Here is a 22836-nt window from a genome sequence, read left to right on the forward strand (position 1 = left end):
CCTTCCTTCCTTCCTTCCTTCCTTCCTTCCTTCCTTCCTTCTTTCTTTCCTTCTTTCTTTTTTATGTTTTATAAAGAAAACACAGCTTCAAATGATTTAAAGAAAATTGTTAAGATTATGAGAATTTACATTTCCTTGAGTTATCAACTGAAAACTTTGAGAACCAAGAATAAAAGTAAAATAAATTTCAAAGCATCCCGTCATATATGTGTTATATAGCCATCTAAGTTAAAATAGAAATAATAGTCTAGAAGTTTGTGGATTTTTTTTTCTAACAAAATGAAAGGAAACAGAATGTTGTTTGAGCTCTCAAGCTACCACTATCTGAGTAGTTGCAAATTAATGTATCACCTCATGTGGCACCATATGCTTTAGTGTGGCAACTTTGACTTAATACATCTATAAACCATTAGTATAATCATAACATCTCAGATTCAGATTGCATCACCACATAATGAAGTGGATCACTTAAAAGTGAAATAGATAGTTTAGTCTGTTTATGTCATTTTTCACAAATGGGGAAGGAAGTTTGTACATGAGCACATAAAATAATTTCTGCCATGATGTGGAACTATGGAATGATGTGCTACTGAGTTATATTTTTCTACATTTTACTTTAAAGCATCATATAATTCAGCTGCTGCTACTAACCACTGAACTAATTCCGTTTACTAGAAATGTTTTTATTAAGAGAGATATGCACCTCCATATCCTCAGCATGTTTCACCTCACCCACTATGTGTAATTTGTCATCTCATTTGTTGTCACAGCATCATGTTGTATGAACACAGTATTGCTCTGACAAAATTAGCTGGGAAGAGTTTCTGATTCTCATGCCATTCTCATGCTGGGCATTTTGGTTAGCTGCCTCTGGTCTTGGAAATTCAGGTCATGAACAGTATCACCCAGAGCTGTCACTTTACCAAAAGTAAACATTCAGCATTCATTTTCTAACATTTTCTGTAAGAAGAACCAGAATGCTTTTCACTCACAATGAAGATGGAGAATAGAAGTGTTGGAGATATTTTTAGATGGCTGAAGTTGTTGGGGACTCAGACTCACATCATGAATCCTGTTCATTCACACACATTTATTGAGTAACCACTTTATTAGAGATGATGAAAATGTGATTCCTAATCTCAATAAATTCCGCATAGTGTCAGAGGCAGAAACATAACAATGAATGCAACACGATGTGATAATTGTTCTAAGAGACTGGTGAACAAAATGCTGTATTGTGTACCTCAGTTTAAACCTGCAAACATTACTGAATGTTTACATAGTGCCAGGGTCTTGGGATTGAGTGGGTAATAAGGCATTATCCCTGTAAGAACTGGGCTAGACACACAAATAAAAAAAAAATTACATAAGAAAGACCATTAGCATCACAAGAAGGTTTCAAAGCCCATGAAGTAGGAGTTAGGAGGAGGAAGAATGCACACCCATTGTTTTAGGGGAAGCATTGGCACAGGTGGTTTTATGGGTGAGGAGGAATTGAAACCACATGTATGCTTAGCCACCTAATCAACTATGAATGCGTTAGAGGTAGTGGCACATCGAAGAACAATGCAAACCATGTTTGAAACAGCTTGACTGCAAGTGGAATACAGGTGGAATCGTGGGACATACACTTGAGGAGAATCTTTGGGACCAGATCATGGGAAATACTAATTCTAAGGTAAAAAAAAAAAAAAAAAAAAAAAGGCAAAATAATGGAGGAACAAAGGGAAGCAAAAAGAAACAGGAAAATAACTGCCTATTAAACAGAAATTTTTGTTCTCTAGCAGGAAGTTAAATAAGACAAACTGAAGTAAACTGTGACCAAGCACATGGAGAAGGCAGCATGGGTACAGGAGACACTGGAGAACATGACAGTAGAACTTTACAGCCGGCTGATCTGAGCTTGAGAAAGGGAGGTGCCTTCGAGTTTGGGACATGGAAATGTAGCGATGTCATTAGAGAAACAGAAGTTGGGTGGGCTGTGAGGGTGAGGAGGATTCTGGGTGTTGAGTATGTTCCTAGGGAAGCACTGATGGTCTGTTTGGAGAATTCCTATGAAGAAGGGCTGTTGATATTCATGTCCTTTTTGCTAAGGCAAGAAGCAGGAGAGAAAACTTAAAGTTGGGGATGATTATTGCATATGGTTGAGACAGAGGAATAAGTAGCTGAACTCATCACAGCTTTGAAGCAATATTCATAAACTCTGAAGTAAAGTGAGCTGAGCTCAGATTTATGCTGCTGCATTTATTTTAATTATTACTGAACATAAGCAATTTGCCAAATGCTTTCTGTGCATGGTCTTATTTAATCTTTATTACATAATGGCTATTATTGTACCCACTTCACAATAAGGAAACCGAGACCTAAAGAATTTAAGCAGTTGGACCCAAAATAGAGTTGGTATTGAGAAAAGCAGTTTTCAAAAAACTCAATTTCTTGACCCTAAGTTTCTTATTCTTTCCATACCACTTCAATCGTCTCAACCAACTCTATGTATAACTGACTAAAGAACAAAGCTTTGCTTCAAGTACAAGTCATGGACACCTGTGTGATGAAACCTACATGCTTTACTCTTTGTTGAATTTACTTCCTGTGCATTTACTGAGAAAACAGACTATCTTCTTTTAAAAAGATGCACAGACTCCTCTTTGAAAATCTGGTTTGATGAAATAAAAGATATTTAGAGTAAGACTTTTACTCACTTACTACATGTATAACTTGGAAAAGTTAACATCTCTGGAGGTAGTCTTTTTCTTCAATGGAGATAATAATACGTATTGTATAGTATTTTGAAAAGAAATGGAGGAATATACCAATCATTTTCTTACCTGTGTTAATCCATTTGCTGTTACTATAACAGAATACCAGAGACTGGGTAGTTTATAAAGGACAGAGGTTCATTTAGTTAAGAATTCTGGAGGCTAGGAAGTCCTAGATTTGGTGGCTGCCTCTGGTCAGCTTCTGGTGAGGGCCTAGTGCTGCTGGAAAGCTTGGCAGAAGCACAGAAGTATAAGTGCAAGCTAAAAGAGACAACCACAAGGGGTCAAGTTTGCTATGTAACAACCCACTTTAATGAGAACTAACCCAGTTCCCTGAGAACTAACCCAGTCTCTAAAGAACAGCATTAATCCCTTCATGGGGGAAGAGTCTCCATGACCCAAACACCTCCCACTTAGTCCTATGTCCCAATACTACCACACTGAGGAATTGAGGTTCCAATACATGAACTTCTGGGGGACACGCTCAAACCATAGCACCACCTGAGAATGTTATGCTTTCTCTTTCCCCCGCTGTAAAGTTCTTTCCAAAGAAAAACACAAGACTAGTTCCTTCAGTTCTCTGCTCAACTGTCCCCTCTTCAGAGAGGTCTCCAGTATAGATTGTAATTATTCATAGAAGCAGAAGAATACCTGGATGTTAGCTGACAACGTGCCTACACAGGAATAAGACTGTTTTCCAGCTTTCCCTACAGCTACATGTGGCCAAAGAGTTATAGTAAGAAGAGATGTCCACAATGTCAGGGATATGAATTTTCAAGGAGAGACATCCCTGATTCTTCCTTTCTTCCTTCCTTTTAATTTATGCAGAGTTGATGGCTACAGATGAAGTAGCCATCTTGAGCCACGAGGAAATCTTAGCAATGGAGACCTGTGAAGCAGAGCAATAATACAGAATGAGCCAAAGGAATGCTTTTTCTGCTCTGGCTGCCTGACTTCAGACTTTAAACACTAACATCCTTACTATTTTGGGCTTTCTGTCACTGTACATGAATCTGAACAGACTAATATTCCCTGTGACATATTAAATATAGCATTAATTGATTTACTTAGAGGTTACTGTCTACCTCTGCCCAGTAGAATGTAAACTTTCTGAGGGTAAAACCTTTGCTTCTGTTTACTTCTGTATCCTTACCATTTGAAATAGTGCCAGGTACATAAATGTGCTCAACGTATTTGTTGAACAAATGAATGAATGTATTAATAATGAATGTAAAATTTCTAATACATGGCAGCTTTTTGCTTAATGGGAATTCCTTTCAGAATGCTGCAACTAGACTCTAAAAGACGAATCAGATGAGGCCACTCAAGCATTCAGCTTCTGCCTAGCTTAATGAACAACAACCACTACAAAGAACAATGACCAGCCTCTTTCATGGAGACTTTTACTCTGATCCCATTTATCTTGAGGCAGGGTGAAGCCTGCTTTCTCTCAAAACAGTCTGCATTATTCATTATTAGTTTGCTGCTTTTCGAAACTGGACTCTGTCTGCCTTTGGCATCTCCACTAACAGAAACTATCAGGTGTATGATTCAGGCCTAATTGCTGCCATGGCCTTGGCAATATTGTGCTGTCACCTTCTCTGCTGGACAGCCAGACTTAGCGCTGGTGTACACCGGCTTGCCAAGAATTAATGTGCATTGCAGACAGCAAAAATATGCCGTTCCAGAATCCAACTGTACACTATGGGATTATGATTTCCTATTGTAAATACAGCCAAGGCACAAGAAAACACAGCCTAACCAAGGAAATGGATTTCTTTATTCCAGGTTTAAAATGTATCAGGATTGGGATTTGGGAGAAGGTTTACTTACTCTGAGTTCAAACTATCAACCTAAAATGTGTGTGTGTGTGTGTGTGTGTGTGTTGTGTGTGTGTGTATTTTTAAATGCACCAGCCCAGAACATTTCTTTGTTTCATAGTTATCTTACAAATTTTATTTTTTCATTCCATTTTGATAAAAGAACAAAAAAAATTCCTAAAGCATCAGTTACGTTTTGGTAAAAAAAAAAAAAAGTGCTGCAAAGTCTGTAAAAACTCAGTGGCTTAAAAAATCTTCATTTGCCCTCAAGAACCTGCAGGTTTTATGGAGATGGGCTGGCCTGGGCTGGATTTGTTCACCTGTCCCTTGTCATCCTGGTATTGGTGTCTGGAATGTTGAGGCACCAGAATGGACAGGCCAAACTGCACAAGCATGAATCAAGCCTCTGGTCGCATCACAGCTACTAATGTCCTTTTAGCAAAATCAAGTCACATGGCTAGCCCAAAGTAAAAGGGTGGGAAGGTAGTCCCACCCATAGTGGAAGAACACTACATATAGCTACATGGCAAAGGACACAGATGTAGGAATGAGAAGAATTGGGGCCATATTTATAATCTACTGTAATCTCCAAACATTTTTACCAATTTTAAAAATTATTATTATCTATTTCTTGGTCATTTTGCTCTACTTTTCCTTTTAGGAGAGTTTCCTAGATTTAAAATTTTATGTGTTTTGAAGATCTTTTTTGTTTTTAGATTACTACTCTAAATATTTTATATAATATCCTGTCAATATTTCAAGGATAAAATGTCTTTTATTACTTTTTAAAAAAACTTTTGGTTTTAGGGGTACATGTGTGGATTTCTTATATAGGTAAATTTCATGTCATGGGTGTTTCATGTACAGGTTATTTCATTACCCAGGTAATACACATAGCATCCTATATGTAGTTAGTTTCTCAATCCTCATTCTCCTCTTATCCTCCACCCTCAAGTAGGCTCCAGTTTCTTTTCTTTTCTTTTCTTTCCTTTTTTTTTTTTTTTTTTTTTTTCGTGTGTCCAGCATTTATTTCCCCTTGATTTTCTTTTCTTTTTTTTTTTTTAAATTATACTTTAAGTTCTAGGGTACATGTGCACAACATGCAGGTTTGTTACATATGTATACATGTGCCGTGTTGGTGTGCTGCACCCATTAACTCATCATTTACATTAGGTGTATCTCCTAATGCTATCCAGTTTCTATTGTTCCTTTCTTTGTGTTCATGCATACTCGTTGTTTAGCTCCCATATGTAAGTGTGAACATGTGGTATCTGTTTTTCTGTTTCTGCAGTAGCTCAGTTAGGTTAATGGGCCCCAGCTCCATCCATGTTGCTGCAGAAGACATGATCTTGTTCTTTTTTTGACTGCACAGTATTCCGTGGTATATACGTACCACATTTTCATTATTTAGTTGATGGTCATTTAGGTTGATTCCATGTCTTTGCTATCGTGAATAGGTGCTGCAACAAACATATACATGCATGTGTCTTTAAGGTGAAATGATTTGTATTCCTTTGGGTATATACCCAATAATGGGATTACTGGGTTGAATGGTAGCTCTGTTTTAAGTTTTTGGGAAGTCACCAAACTGCTTTCCACAGTGGCTGAACTAATTTACATTTCCACCAACAGTGGACAGGCATTCCCATTTCTCTACAGCCATGCCAGCATGTTATTTATTTTTTTTAATAATAGCCATCCTGACTGATATGAAATAGTATTTCCCTGTGGGTTTGATTTGCACTCCTCTGATGATTAGCAATGATGAGTATTTTTTTCATATGTTTGTTGGCTGCTTGTAGATCTTCTTTTGAGAAGTGTCTGTTCATATCTTTTGCCCATTTTTTAACAGGGTTATTTTTTTTTCGCTTGTTAAGTTCCTTATAGATTCTGTATATTAGACCTTTGTTGAGTGCATAGTTTGGAAATATTTTCTCCAATTCTGTGGGTTGTCTTTTATTTTTACTCTGTTGATAGTTTCTTTTGCTTTGCAAAAGCCCTTCAGTTTAATTAGGGCTTACTTGTCAGTTTTTATTTTTGTTGGAATTGCTTTTGAGGACTTAGTCATAAATTCTTTGTCAAGGCTGATGTTCAGAATGATACTAGATTTTCTGCTGTGTTTTTTTTCTTTTTTCTTTATTTTAGTTTGTAGTCTTATATTTAAATCTTCAATCCACTCTAATTTTTATACATGGTGAAAGATGTGGGTCCAGTTTCATTCTTTTGCATATGGCTAGCCACTTATCCCAGCACTATTTATTAAATAGGTAGTTCTTTCCCCATTGTTTATTTTTGTCAACTTTGCTGAAGATTAGACAGTTGTAGGTGTATAATTTTATTTCTGGATTCTCTATTCTTTTCCCTTGGTCTATGTGTCTGTTTTTGTACCAGTACCATGCTGTTTTGGTTATTGTAGCCTTATAGCACAGTTTGAATTCAGATATGTAATGGCTCCAGCTTTGTTCTTTTTATTAAGATTGCTTTAACTATTGGAGCTTTTCTTTCTTTCTTTTTTTTTTTTTTGGTTCCATATGAGTTATAGAATAGTGCTCTTTTGGCCTTTTTAATTGGGTTTATTTGTCTTTATTATTGAGTTGAGATATATATCTATATCTCTATCTTCTGGATGCCAATTTCTTATCAGGTGAATTTTTCCCATTTTGTGGGCTGTCTTTTCATACTTCAGATATTGCCCTTGAAAGCACAAACGTGTTTAATTTTGTTGATACTTAGTCTTTTTTTTCTTTTGTTGTTCGTGATGTTCATGTCATATCCGAGGATTCATTGCCAAATCCAAGGTCATGAAGATTTACCCCTAGGTGTTTTTTCTAAATGTTTTATAGTTTTAGCGCTTGCATTTAGGTCTTTGATTCATCTTTAGTAATATTTTTTGTATTAACTGTGTGTGAGGTAGGGTCCCAACTTCATTTATTTGCATGTGGTACTCATAATAGGATATACCTGTAGATCAGTAAAATAGATTTCAGAGTCCAGGAGTAAACACTGGACTTTATGGTCAACTGATTTTTGCAAGGGTGCTAAGAACATCTGATGTTGAAAAGATTATTCAGACATTTTGGTGTATGTGCTTGGCTGAGGAGTCAATAGGGTGAATAGGATTTTTGAATAGTCTTTTCAACAAGTGGTGCTGGGAGAACTAGACAGTCACATGCAAAAGAATCAAGTTGGGCCCCTACCTCTCACATAGTTAATACAAAAAAATTACTGAAGGTGAATGAATAACTTAAATGTAAATGCTAAAACTGTAAAACTCTTAGAAAAAAACATAGGGGTAAATCTTCATGACCTTGAAATTGTCAGTGGATTCTCAGATATGACACCAAAACACAACAAACAGCAAAAGACAAAAGTAAATTAATTCCATCAAAATAAAAAATGTTTATGCTTTAAATGACACTATCAAAAGTGTGAAAAGACAACAGAATGGGAAAAATTTACCTGATAAGAAATTGGCATCTGGTGAAACTCTGTCTCTACTAAAAAAAAAAAAAAAATTAGTGTGGTGGCACACACCTATAATCCCAGCTACTTGGGAGGTTGAGGCAGGAGAATCGCCTTAACCAAGGATATAGAGATTGCAGTGAGCCAAGATTGCACCGCTGCACTACAGCCTGGGAGACAGAGTGAGTGAGACACTTCTCTTTCATAGATAGATAGATAGATGACAGATAGATGTAAATAAAAGAAAAATCAGTACCAAGATTTCTCAAAACCACACAATTACATGGAAATTAAACAACTTGCTCCTAAATGACTTCTGGGTAAACAAAAAAATTAATGACTTTTGAATGATAAACAAACCTTGCATTTCTAGAATAAATCTCACTTGATCATGATGTCTAATTTTTTTCAATGTTATTGGATTTAATTTTCTAGTATTGTGTTGAGGATTTTTGTGTTCATATTCTTAAGAGATATTGGTCTGTAATGTTCCTTTCTTTTGAGATTGTGTGTGTGTGGTGTCTTTGGTTTTGGTATTGTAGTAATACTGGCCTCAAAGAATGAGGTGGAAAGTGTTCCTCCACTTCCATTTTTTAAGCACGTTTGTGAAAAATTGGTGTTATTTCTTAAAACATTTGGTTTACCAGTGAAACCATCAAGGATGGCTTGTTTTTATAAGGTCAGCAATAGTGCTTTCTCTTTCATTTCTGATACTAGTAATTTGAATCATCTCTCTTTTAAGAAAAAAAAGAGACCAAGAAAGGTCAATTATGCTAAATATTTGTTAAATTTGTTGATTTTTTCATAGTCATATTCCATATGGCATTTCAAACTTTAGTTTCTTTTTTCTCTATTGCTTTTATATTCTTGATTTTATCAATATCCACTCTAACTTTATTATTTCCTGTCTTCTTGCTTTAGATTTAGTTTGCTTTTCTTTTTCCAGTCTCCTAAGATACACAGTTGAGTGTTATTTTGCAATTTTTCTTACATTTTAATGTAAGTATTATTGCTATAAATGTTTCTCCAAGCACCGCTTCAGCTACGTCTCATGAGGTTTGGAGTGTTGTCCCTTCATTTCCATCCATCTCAAAGTATTTTATAAAGTAACCTGGGATTGCTTCTGCCTGGTTGTTTTACCCACACCCAGCTGGTAAGATTCACTGATTGCTATATTGTTTTCAACAATATCATGGGCATAAATTGTTCTACATATAAATCTAGTCACATCTAGGCTCTGTTAAAGGGCTCCTTCCTGAGACCAGTGTTTGAGATTTGTTTTCATCACAAATTTGCCACTGGGAGGGCTCCTTCCGGTGGTCTCCCTTGTTCTCTCTGGTAAATTAGACAGCCTATAGTTTAGCCTGTATCTCCAATGAATCTATCAAGCTCCCAATTGCCTTTAACCCCAGCTTCCAATGATTAAGAACACCCTTATGGTTGAACTTCTCCACATTTTGTTACAAAAAAAAAAAAACACACAAAAACAAACAAACAAAAAAACACGAAGAAAAACTAAACAACAACAAAACAGTTCCTTTGGGGACAGATTAGCAGTTATCTGTTTATGGCTTGCTTCTTTAGAGGCAAGGAAACATACATGAGCCACATCTCGAGCTAGAAATGGGAGCAATGTCATGTTTCTTTCTGAATGACGCTCCCACTTTAGGAGCTGAACACTCATTGGAGAGGGAGGACAGTAACCTCAGATTCTCTCAGCTTGCTTCTCCCATTGTGGAAACCCTACACCATGATATGAGGCAAGAACAAGGGGGACCCCAGTATTCTCAGCAATGCTGTTCTTAAAGCCTCTGTCCAATGAGCCTCTGTCTAATGAGGTAGAGCTGGGTAAAAGAAGGGCACCATCACCTCATCTGTACTCACTGGCAGCTTAACCTTTATGAACATGTAGCTGGGGCCAGGATGGGAGGGGGAGACAGCTCACTCATGGAGAGCTAAGGTGGGAGGGAGCCCTGTGTTCTTGGATGCAGCAGCCTGGAGTGAAGTTTCCACTTCCCTGAGCTGGGAGATAGGAGAAGAGTAGATTTTGTTTTAAATGCCACAGACTATTACTGTTCTTACTCAGTTTTAGTAGACTTTCTTGAATAACTGTATTTTTTATCTTGCTGTATACAGAAAAGTACCATTTTGGCGACTTTATTACTTTTTAAAAAATAATTTTCAGCAGTCTTACTGGGAAATGAGTCTGCAGAACTCCTCATACTGTCCTGATAGAAGTCTTGGTTAAATTCTTTCAAAGACATCTATTTATGTCTGCTTCATGCCGGTATTGTACCTACACCTGAAGTGATTGTGCCTGTAAAATACGGAGTCTAGGTCTATTGTTTTTGAGTTCAATTTTAGCATCTATATTGACTTTTTACGACCCCTGCTTTCTTCTCATTATTGTAAACATTTATAGTATTAATTTTATTGTGTACAGAGGCATATTTGAATAATTAAAGGGCAAGCACCAGCCTTTTGAGAAGACTTTATCAATCACTCCAGCACAATTGTTCACGAAGCAAGGAATCAACTGCCTCCCATAGAGGCATCCCCCAACCATTATGTGGAGAAGCTGATCCCAGTTAGTCCTTTCTTTGTTATAGCTCCTCTAGTTTGTACTTAGTGTGTGAAAGGATCCAGAGTAACATGGAAAAGATTCACAGTCTTCATTAACTTTCATAACTCAGCTGTCACTTGGGTCTTTCCTGCCCATGGGAGATTTAGGAAAATGTGCCTGATTTCATGCCGGGGGGTCCAGGACCCTTGTCTCAAGGGTTCTATGAACTCCTGGTGAGTCAGAGGCCTGTGTGCCCTGCCCTGTCTTTGAACCTGCACAGTCCTGCCTGGGCATGTGCTCCAGTGCCTGGGGAGCCAGCCACGTATCACCACCTCCCCCCAGCCATACACCCAAATGTATCAATAATTCCATGAATTTAGTAATTTTCCAACATTTTTGAATGGTGGGCCTGAAGAGAGAAGTAATTGGGGATCCTTGGACTGTCCATCCACCTGGCCCCTCCCTGCATCCTCAGCTGTTTCCCCTCTTGTGCCCCTGGCTGCCAGGGTGCTGTCCTTACCCAGGCATCCAGTTGGAAAGTCCCAGGCACATTTCAGCCCAGAGTATCTTACCCAGCACATGGCTTATCACAGCCTTTTCCTAACAATGGGAGAGAGGTTGCACCCTAAAGCAGTTATTCTCTGTTAAGGCAACTATGCATTTTTTTCTTATTATTACATTATTTATTTAAGAGCTATATTACATGAGATCTGACTGGAGACCATACAGGTTATTTGCAAAGCCTTTGAAAATGAACTCAGAAGAAGTTTAATCCACTCTCCCAAGAGAACCATGTCCCCACAAAAACTTAAAACGGCAGCAAAACAGAATAGAGAGGGTTTGCTCGTGTGCCTGCAGCAGAGCACCCCCTCCCTTATGGAAACACTTACAAAGCTGCCATCTTTGCACAGATGATGGCTGAGTGGGGTGCTGGCTTTGAAGGCTCCCTGTTTAAATACTGGCGTTTTCCTCCTCAGGTCTCACCCATGAAGTACTGCAGGCTTCTCTATGGGCAGCACTCATCAAACCAGAAAGTAGCATGGCTTCTTCTATGGGATGTTTTCTTTATTATGTTCATAAAGCAATAAACATAAACAGAAAAACAAACAACAAAAAAACAAAACCCAAACAAACAACAGCAACAACAACAACAACAACAACAACAAAAAGAAAACAGAGAGAAAGAAAAGAAAATCAGGAAGAAAATGACTACTTTAGCTCTCTTGGCCTCTCAAGGTGACTGGTGTGAGAACAGCTTGGTGGCTGAGGACAGAAAATCACATATATAATTTATTTCAGCAATAATGGAATTTTAGGCACTCCTCTATGCTCCAAGAAAAACTCGTCTGCTGCTACTCATAGTGGAAATCATGTGTAAGAATTTCAACTTCATGGATGATCATTTATTTCCCAATATTTTCTTTAAAAGTGTGGGGGAAAGAAATGCTTCCTTGTCAAGTTTGAGGAATAGAGCAAACCACTCTTGCAATATTGTCAGCTGTAAATGGCATCTTTTGTTTATCTAGACTCTAGGGTATTTCTGAAATGAAGGGAAATGTTCAGAGATCATTAAAAATGCAAGAGGCCACATAAGGGACTGAGTCATATAGCTGTCACCTCACCACCTTGGAAACAAAATGCTCTATCATGTTTGTTTAGTTCGTGACAATGATATAATGCTGGAGATGAGGCTATGTAATTTTTTTGTCCTGCTGACTTGGCTATTGTTCCTTACTTTAAAATGATCCCTTTTGATTACTCTAAAGAAGAAAGGAAAAAAAAAAATAGATATACATTTTGCTGTTCAGTTAAGGAAGAAATATTGTTTTCATTACACCAAAGCCTAACAAGGAATTTAATTCACTCATTACTCCATTAAATATGAACTGGGCATCTGCAGGGGTGTTAGAGTCAGTAGCAGAAGGGTTTATGTGTCCTGTGTTCTTGGAGCTCTACTGTAACAACTGATGGCATTGAATGTACCATACACCTGCATGTACGCGGAAAGGGCTTTCACAGCCAGAATAGGGCCTTGCACAAGTGAGCGCTGAATTAGTACTGAATGGATGGAGGAAAGGAGATCTGGTTGTGGGTAGCATGAAGGACACTCTTAGATGCATTAGTTACATCATGGAGAGCCTTGTGGAAAAGCTGAAGAGTTTGATATTGAGTCAGAGTCTTTCAGACATGACGTTAACGTGGCCTCCAGAGTTCTGAAACAGTTCTGTTGGCCTTTACTAGAGGTGACATTGACCCAACCACTTTAATCTGGATCTATAACTGGTGGAGTCATTTAAGAAAGTGACACGTCCAGCCACGGAGAGCAATGTTTATGGAGTGATGCATATTAGCATGAATCAAGCTTCTTTTTTTATTGTGAAGCTGTGTCATCTCCCTATACTGTCTTTAAACTCAGAAGCATATTGAAGCTCTTTTCAAAGAGGGTTTCTTCTCCAAGAGGAATGTGGTTGCCAGCTGCCAAACACTGTTTTGTTGTTGTTGTTATTTGTCAAAGGCTCTCTTTATGTTAATACCTTGGGTCTATAATCCTCACAGCCATTCTGATTTGCATATGCAATGATTGAAAAATGATCCAAATCAAACTTATCTGAAGTTGAAATAATAAAGGTGCTTGCAATGAAGGGACATGGCTGTGAGGTAAGCCCCATGGTCTCAGCTCTGCCAGTTAATAAGCTGAGTGACAAAGAAAAAAATCTCCTGATCTCTTTGGGTCTCAAACTTTTGCATTTTATAGAGAGGAACTGGTATCTGTTCTAGTCCGTGTACAGGTGTGATAAGAGTGAAATGAAATTATTGATGTGAAAGTATTAATATAAAGGATGTAAGAGCATTAATGATTAGATGAGATCCTGCTTCAGGCTGGAGTTTTGAGGTTAAGTGTTCAGCATTGGAACTGTAACTCCCTCCATTCCCTTGGAGTTGCGTGACCAGAACAAGTTATGTAGCTTCTCTGAGATCCACCTCACTTCTGTAAATCAGAGGCAGAGAGAGCAACATCAGTATTTTGTGGGGATTAATTGGGATAATGTGTTTGGTGCCTCGTTCACAGAGGATGCAGGACAGAGCTCATGTGCTCAGTCTTCTCTCTTGGTTTCCTTTTCTTTCCAGTGGGTAATCATGAGGACTGAGATTACAATGAGGAAGTTTCTATTAATAATACAGAGATGCCAGCTACACATCAAGTGCTCACATAAATGTTTGCATCCTGCTGTTTGCTCAGCCACTCTTCCTCAGTGCCACCCTCTCCTCCTCTCCTCATCCAAAGGCAACCTATTACAATTCAGTAGCTGAGGGCAGATCACTGGAATTTGGTACTTTGTTGAGGCACCAACCCATGAGGAGTGGGGTGTGGTGTGGTGAGGCAGGAAGATGAGAATTAGGGACCAATGTAGTCTGAGGCAGCGGGGGCCCCATATTCCACAGTCAGTGCCCTAACACTTGTGCTGGATGAGAGTTTAACGTGAGACTACAGGAGTCCTGGTCCCCCTCTGCTCTCTGCTCTCACCCTGTGGTGGATTAGAGAGAAGTCGTCTTTAAAGGTATTTCTACTCAGATATGTGTAGGGAAGGGCACATGTATGGGGTTGTGGATGTGAGTGTGAATAGACTCCTCATGGGGCAGATGATGGAAATCAGTGGGCATATATCTATAAACACACAATACAAATATTACATGTTTCACGAATCCTGTTATTTTCTAAAGTCTAAGATTAGCTTCTATACCAAAAGAATTTTATGCATTTAATTTTAGAGGCAATGTGACAAAAGTTCCTAAATAAATGATTTTAAAATCAGAAACTGAAATACAGTTGTAGAGTATGAGACATTACTATGTTCCTTTAATTCTCTTAGAAGCCATGTATATTTTTTCCTTCAAATGATAAAGTTATATGTGCTCATTATTTTAGAATTCAGAATAGTATAAGGAAAACAACCTAACAGTCATACGATTGTTTCTTGTCCAAATAGCATTCCAGAATTTATTTCGGTCTGACTGTAAATATATGCAAACATATTTACATCATTAACGTAACACTGAGTCTATGATTTTCTATTTTGCACTTAATGTTATATAATAGCCATGTCTCTTCATTAAGTATTATTTGTAGAGATTTTTAATAGATGAGGCTGAAATCAATGTATTTGTTATAGATCATGACTTTTAATTTGGGGGGAAGGAGGTTTATAAGAGGAACCTTAAGCCCAGGAATGCAAAGCTTCATAGGCACTTGGTACGACTTGATAAGTGATTTTTCAGAAATGTCTCTGCAGGTGCATTGCCACCTCTTTTGTTCTGCTCTTGAAGTGTCTGACTTTCAAAACATGTGTGTGTATGTTTTTTCTTCCACTCATGTATTACTCCTGCTTCTGTTTTAGCATTAATTAATACATTACATTTAATATCTGTGGTTCCAAAATGTTGTACCTCAAAAAAATTGTAGAATGTTTCTTGTAAGCATCTTTACCTACAGATAATGCTATTTATTTATCTCTATTTAATCACCGATTATACAAATAATATGGACATAATGTATTATCTAGAAATGTTAGATCAATGAGTGAACATAGAAATAAATGACTCCTTGGCTATTTTGCAACCTTTCATTCTGTGGAAGTATGTAAATCAAATAAATCCGTCAGGGAATTTCGATTATTGACATAACTGTGTATGTTATAGACAGAAATGAAAAAGTCCAGCTAATGTTAAGTATTTACATCATAATGAATTTAACAATCTTCAAAGAGTGTCTAAGGTGTTGAAGGTGCCATGCTTTTATATTTTTATGTTTAGAAGTCTTTTTAACTGTTAACTGTTTTAGAGAGATCCCGAGTAACCTATTTCAACCTATTTCCTATCTATTTCAGTCATATTTTCTCTAGAGTGTTTCTATTTTGGGAGAATAGTATAATTTACTTTTTGTTTAATTTTTGCATAATTTTCTTTTGTGTAATTCATATTCTTCCCAGTAAAGTTGGGATTCTTTTAGTTCAAATGAAACTTTAATTTGAAAGAATTTTAATTATTAATATGCATATGTGCTTATAGAGAATTTATTAGATAATTATTGGAATTTAGCATGAAATTTTCAAAATTCATTAACAAAATACACCCATAGGGCTGCAATTTCTACTAATGGTGAAAATGAATCCTAATATGCATAAGAACATACAGCCATCTCTCTGCCACTGTCTCCTCATACCATTGTATTTTTATTTAGTGCTTCCTATTCATGTTTGAATTGTTTTATCCGCTTTTATCTAAGTTCTCCCTAAATAGTAGGCTTCTTCACTCCAAGAAGAACATTCTTCTGTTCTGGTCATATTCTGAATAGATCCTAAATTTCACTGCTTATTTATCTACTTATTTACACAGTGCCAGACATTGTTGCAAGTAATTTGCAAGAATTAATTCAGTCAGTCCTCTCACAACCTTCTTAGGCAGATACTATAATTAATCTATTTGCTAGATGAGGCAACTGAGGTTAGAAAATTTACCAGACTTTCCAGGGTCACACAACTAGTATGTGGAGGAGCTGGACTCAACCTCAGTAGTGCAAACACTACATTTTGTCATGCCATCAGAATCATTAATAAACATGAGACCAGAAACACATCTCCATGCAACACATCCCCTCTGCCCTGGAACACAACATTATGCCCACACAGAGCTGAGAGCTCTCCCAGGAGCATTTACAAAGCTCCAGTAACATGGTGCTTCACCTTGGGAAGCCCCTTCAACCACCTGGGCCTCAATCCCTTCTTTTCATGAAACGCTGACAAATACACCCACTTTGGGGGATTTGGTGAAGACACAGTGGGTTGATTGTGTTATTCAGCAGCACAGCTTGTAACATACTGCTGAGAAGAGGGATGACCACAGAATATATTCCTCTTGTACCAACCCAATGTGTTGGCCTTTAACAATTCTGAGAGATAGCCAAATAGAAATGTTAGAGAGGTGCTTGTCTGTATGCTTTTATGTATATTTTATCAGTGTCCTCACCAACCTCTCAGCCATGTGAAGATTAGAAACCATCAACTCGAATGATGGGAGGCTACTGTGGCCATGCACAGACCTCATGGGGAAGTGACATCTGACAGCCTGAAATTAAGGCAGGAGGACAGGAAAACAGAACCCCAGGGCAAAGAGCTCCACTGGTGCTCACAAGGGTGATCTATGTCACTGACACAAGGTCACATTGTCTTGGGTCCCCTGTCTTTTTTTTTTTTTTTTTGAGACGGAGTCTCGCTCTGTCACCCAAGCTGGAGTGCACTGGCCAGATCTCAGCTCACTGCAAGCTCCGCCTCCCGGGTTCACGCCATTCTCCTGCCTCAGCCTCCCGCGTAGCTGGGACTACAGGCGCCCGCCACCTCGCCCGGCTAGTTTTTTGTATTTTTTAATAGAGACGGGGTTTCACCGTGTTAGCCAGGATGGTCTCGATCTCCTGACCTTGTGATCCGCCCGCTTCCCAAAATGCTGGGATTACAGGCTTGAGCCACCGCGCCCGGCCAAGGGTCCCCTGTCTTAAACAGACAGACTCGAAAAATAATTTGACCATAAATCTATTAGGGATCAGCCTCATTTAGGGAAAATTTACTTAAGTATAACACATTTTTTCCCCAGCAATGCTTTGTAAATGAGATGAGTACGATTACTAAGACTGGGCATGCCATTTGTTCATTCTTCATTCATTAAACTAATATTTACCAGTGCTGGGTACTAGGTACTTATACTGTGCTTGGTACTTAGAAAAGATGCTTCAGTGAACAAAATGGGCAGAGATTTTAGTCATCAGAGTATATTCATGTATTTGTCTTTTATTGAACAGATTTTTATTGGGATGCTATGATGTGCCCAATACCACATGAGATAAGGGAGTAGAATAATTCATATAGTTTTTGGAGAACCCCTACATTACTGGAGATTGCTATTTGAGGTTACCTTAGGGTATGAGTATGAGCTCATGTCTTGTTGATGGGACACCAGTGAAACTACTGTCTATAACTCTACAGTGTGAGGAACAGAGCCTCTTAGGCAGGAGATTTCCTTTGCAGTCATAGGGCCTGTCCACCTAGGCTGGGCTGAAGTATAATTGCGGTAACTTTTTTATGTAACAAACAAACAAGTGCCTGGTAATTACATATGCAATCCCTTTCATCTTTTCCCTGCCGAATTTTAATCAGTACAGACCTTGAAGCAATAAGGTCAACAATCATGCTTCCCAGGGCCAGTTTCCAGCTCAGCTTCCCACTTCCACTAACTCAGGACTTTGCTTTCACCATTTGCATTTTCACCATTCCTCTTTTATTGACTGGGTGTTGATTCTGGGACTTGCTGATAATTTTTTTAAGGTAAATCAGTGTCTGTCAATATAAATGAAAAACAATTAACTGTGTAATTGACTTAACTATTAATTTCTGTGTCTTATATTGAGAATCCAAACTCCCAACAATTTGGAGTAGTTACTTCCTTTTTCTGCCTCTGTGTGAAAATGGACTTAGAATTTACTCGTCTTAAGTCAATATGATAATAATCTTGTTTTTATTTTATTTAACTCTCAGGTTTGGTGATGGTTATACAGTCAAAGTTTGGCTCTATAAGGAAGCAAATCAACATTGCACTGTTTCTGATCACTTGAAGCTTTATTTTCCAGGAATTCAGTTCAAGGTAGTGCTAATATCCTGTATTATTTCTTTGTTTTCAGCTAAAAAAGCTAATAAATGTACCTGTCTTTTTCTGTTTTTATTCTATGCTGTTATAAGATACTACTTGTTACCTTAGTCACATTGCAAAGTATAGACCCTGCCTCCCTACCAAAAATAGCATGGATAGCTGATATTGCTTGACCACTCTGAAGAGTAACAAGCCTGCTTAATTGCTTGCTGGATCGGCCACAGCAGCCTGTGATTACATATCACGCCTCTTATTTGTAGGCATAAGTCCACTGCATAGCTCATCTTGTTCAGCATAGAAGACTGCAAAAGCTAATCTCTTCCATATATTTGCTGTAGGGTTTATAGGCTTGATGGTTTCAGCATTGCTTCACAGAAAGAGCCCTGTGCTTGAGATCACAATCCTCTACGAACTTGCTATCATCAAGTATGGTCACTGAACCAGCAGCATCTTCATTACCTGGGACCTGTTAGACATGCAGAATCACAGGCCCTAACCTATTGAATGGGAATCTGCATTTTAACAAGGTGACCCGGCGATTCCTATGAACACGAAAGTTTGAGAAGCACTGTCTAAAAATCTCTTGGATAACTGCGGGATGCTGGTTTATTATAACTTCTAGCAGGTTGTAGTCCATAAAGTAGTTATGTTCTTTATTTCAACAACTGTCATTTAGTGAAATCCTACTATGGAAGAACCATGCTGTGTGAGACTGTCATTCATGCTCAATTATGACTCTGAGCTACCCTATAAAACAGATATAATTATCTCCATTGGCATACATGAAGACAAAGATCAGAGGTTTAAATGTCTTCCCAAGAGTTGCTCAGCTAATGATGAGAACAGTGAGAGACAAGCCCAAGTCCCACTGTAAAACTCAGGGCTCCTCCATCCATCTCTCTTAGGCCATGTTAAATTACTACATTTCAAATATCTTTGGGCATCTTATGATTCCTTAAACAGGGCTTCCCCATGCTGTTGCAAGGTTGGGGCACAACAAGGGGCAGAACAGCAATGCCACTCAGTTGAATGTCATTTGTCAAATATACCCTATGAAAAATTGTCATCAATAGGCATTCATTGGAGACTCAAAAAATTACTTGTGTAGGCTGAGAAAACATAACTGAATTTATTTGCCAATTAAATGTAGTATGATCAATTTTGTTTAATAATGCTAATTATATGATACTTTTTTTTTTTCTTTTAGGGACAGCACCTGAATTTGTTAGAATATCATGTGCCAAAAAGATGGGGATGCTTAGCTGACTTGTTCAAAGTTATAGAAAACAATAAAACCTTCTTGAATATTAAGCATTATACCATTAACCAAACCACTTTGGAGCAGGTATAGTATCTTGAATGATTCAGGAGGTTGCATTTTGGTCTGTTCATCAGACCTAATCTAGCCAATTTTAAAATTAATCGAATTGCTTCAATTCACCACTTTATTCATTTCATCTTTTTAAATTTTATAAAATTAGGATAAGGTTGGTGTCAGAAAGTTTGTTTATTGTATACCCTTCCACTTAAGATAGACATTCAGTAGAGTTTCAGTTTGTTCATGATTATGTTGGGCATTCAACTAATTAAATCATGTCACGTTAACCTTCCTTTCTCCACCTTACTCACCCCCACAAGACTTGTCAGGGCGGCTCCACTGTAGTCAAATTATAGCTAACTTCTGGGGAAACAAAAAGCATTTCATTTACTAAGATAACAGAAATATACTGTACTGTATATTTGTATATAAATATACAAATATTTATATAATGTATATAAAAATACATCACAACATCTTTCTAAAACCAGGCTTACAGTATTGAGAACTTCTAGGTGATTTATTATTATAATTATCTAGAAATATGAACGTTCTTAGAGTTGTGTCCTCAATGGATTTACATATTTATGCGATTTGGGAGGGAGTGGTATGAATTAATGATCTGTGGTTTTTAGGACAAGTTGGCCAGTGTTCTGAGATAATGTCTCCTTTCTAGTAAGTGAGACCAAAAGGTTGTATTATAAGTAAACAACATTTTTATGTTTTTTTTCAGATATTTATTAATTTTGCTTCTGAGCAGCAGCAAACTCTACAATCTACTCTTGATCCATCCACTGACAGTCACCACACACATCACTTGCCTGTCTGATCACTAAAGGAGTTTCCGTAAGGAATAAAGCTTTGTCTTTCATTACAATTAACAGTCAAGGATAAAACAAGCACGCGCACAACCAAGGAGCTGGGGCACATTCTCCAGGCAGTCAAATTACATTCTCTTGTTCATTTTCTATTTTGAATCTCCTTCTTAGTTAACCACCAAATGGAAAGGTTGTTCTTTCTGCAGACTTTTGGGGCGCTCCTCCAAGATATTTGTTCTTTTTACCATGCCAGATGGACACCAGCTTCTTTGTGACAAAGGCATAAATGATTTGACAGTGTCCAAACTGAGACATTCTGGAGCTGGAAAGGCTGTCACAGATTGTCCACTCTAAACATGTCACTTTTCTGTTAAGAAAACTGAGCCCCCCTACATGTTTTTAATGATTTCAATGTAAGCTTTTACTAATACTGATGACATTATATGGTATGATATGAAAGAATCACCAATTTTTTACATATAAAAGTTGTCTTTTTAAAAAAGTAGGATTTGAAAAGCTCTTTTAGTATACACTTTAGCAAAATTAATTAAATTGAACTAGTTACTCTGTATCAATTACAGCAGTTCTACCAGAATCTCCCAGGTTATAATTTATGAGGGTAGATAAACAAAATGTAGATGCATTTTCTTTTTCTTAATTTGGATGAATAATTACTGGTTTTTGTTACTCTAAGTCAGTGTTTTTCAAAGCGTAGTGGTCCCCATGTTAGCTGCATTGCCATCTTCTGGGAGCTTGCAAGAAATGTACATTATCAGGATCCACTCCAGACCTAGTGAATTTCAAATTCTGGGACTTAAACAAGCACATTCCAGTTTAAGAACCAATGATTTAAGGGAATGTCTCGTTACCTCCTAGTTATACAAGCAAAATCAGCATAGTATGTAGTCCTTTTCTTTTTTTTGAGATGGAGTCTCGCTGTCTCTCCCAGGCTGGAGTGCAATGGCGAGATCTCAGCTCACTGCAAGCTCCACCTCCCGGGTTCACACCATTCTCCTGCCTCAGCCTCCCCAGCAGCGGGGACTACAGGCGCACGTCGCCATGCCCGGCTAATTTTTTGTATTTTTAGTAGAGACGGGGTTTCACCATATTAGCCAGGATGGTCTCCATCTCCTGACCTTGTGATCCACCCGCCTCCGCCTCCCAAAGTGTTGGGATTACAGGCGTGAGCCACCGCGCCCGGCCATAGTTTATTTTAAAAAATATTTTAAAAGCTTTGTAAAATTATGTCATTCTCAGAATTGTTGTCTTCAAAGCATTGTCAGATAGAGAGTGCTAGTGCTCGATATGGGCTCTTTTTTTCTTTTTTTTTTTTTTTTTGAGACGGGTAGTCTCGCTCTGTCGGCGCCGGGCTGGAGTGCAGTGGCCGGATCTCAAGGTCACTCGCGGCCTCCCCGGGTGTTACCCATTGCTCCTGCCTCATTGCGCGCTCGACGCGAGGTAGCTGGGACTACAGGCGTCCTGCCAGACCACGCCGGGCGTCGCTGCAGCCGGGCTAGTTTTTTTTGTGTATTTTTTAGTAGAGACCAGGGTTTCACGTGTTAGCCAGGAGGTCTCGATCTCCTTGACTCGTGATCCGCCCGTCTCAGCCTCCCAACCAGTGCTGGGATTACAGGCTTGAGCCACCGCGCCCGGCCGTCAGATATGGCTCTTAAAGGGTATATACGTCTGATATTTTTCATCCTATAGTTAGTAAAATGCATAAATTCAATCCACTACTGAAATAGTTTCCAGTCAGACATTTCTGAGTTCAGACATTTCTCAACACTCTTTTAACAACATTTTTCTGAATCCTCAATAGAAAATCACATTAACCTTATTTTAAAATTTGGCCTTTTTCAACACTAACATTGAGTACCAGCAGCTTGTGATCAAAGGCATATACTTCCTTATGAGATTTCATTACTAAAGCAAGATTTCATTAAATCTCTATTTCCTAAATATCATTCTATATAAGAGATATTTTTTAAATGGTAAGGATTAAGACAATCACAGATAGCTTTGTTGTGAGCAATTTTGATTCTCCTGTATCACATGAATTACATTTCCTGAAATAAATTACAGTTTATGGCCGTATGATTTATTCTCTAATTCTAACATAGTCTAGTTGTCAAAAGGAAATATGTAATCTTTTTATGACTGTTGAATCAATAAATACCAATGTGTGAAACATGAACTGATTTAAACTGCAGTGAATAAATGAAATGTGCTTTAATTTAACCCGATTTTTGGAACGTAATTGTGCTTTTGCCAATATATTTTCTTGTATCTTTATTTGTGTCTTTAGGGATCCAATTTAATTTAGGTAAGCAGGAAATGAAGCTACTCCAAATATTTTAAAGTTTGAAAGGTTAAAATTTAATTAAATTTTGCTCTGCTATAT

General features: G+C 37.9%; 1 protein-coding gene across 1 annotated transcript in view; it reads left to right on the plus strand.

Annotated features, from left to right (window-relative positions):
* Window positions 1-20446, plus strand: part of ABCA13 (ATP binding cassette subfamily A member 13) — a 503546-nt gene extending 483100 nt beyond the window's left edge. Inside the window, 3 exon segments of the mRNA XM_017868548.1 lie at window positions 18188-18293; window positions 19507-19644; window positions 20351-20446. Coding sequence (XP_017724037.1) covers window positions 18188-18293; window positions 19507-19644; window positions 20351-20446 — 340 coding nt within the window.
* Window positions 20447-22836: the final 2390 nt, after the last annotated feature.

The sequence above is a fragment of the Rhinopithecus bieti genome, unplaced genomic scaffold (genome assembly GCF_001698545.2).
Source record: "Rhinopithecus bieti isolate Rb0 unplaced genomic scaffold, ASM169854v2 scaffold_3527, whole genome shotgun sequence".
In the NCBI taxonomy this organism is placed as follows: Eukaryota; Metazoa; Chordata; class Mammalia; order Primates; family Cercopithecidae; genus Rhinopithecus; species Rhinopithecus bieti.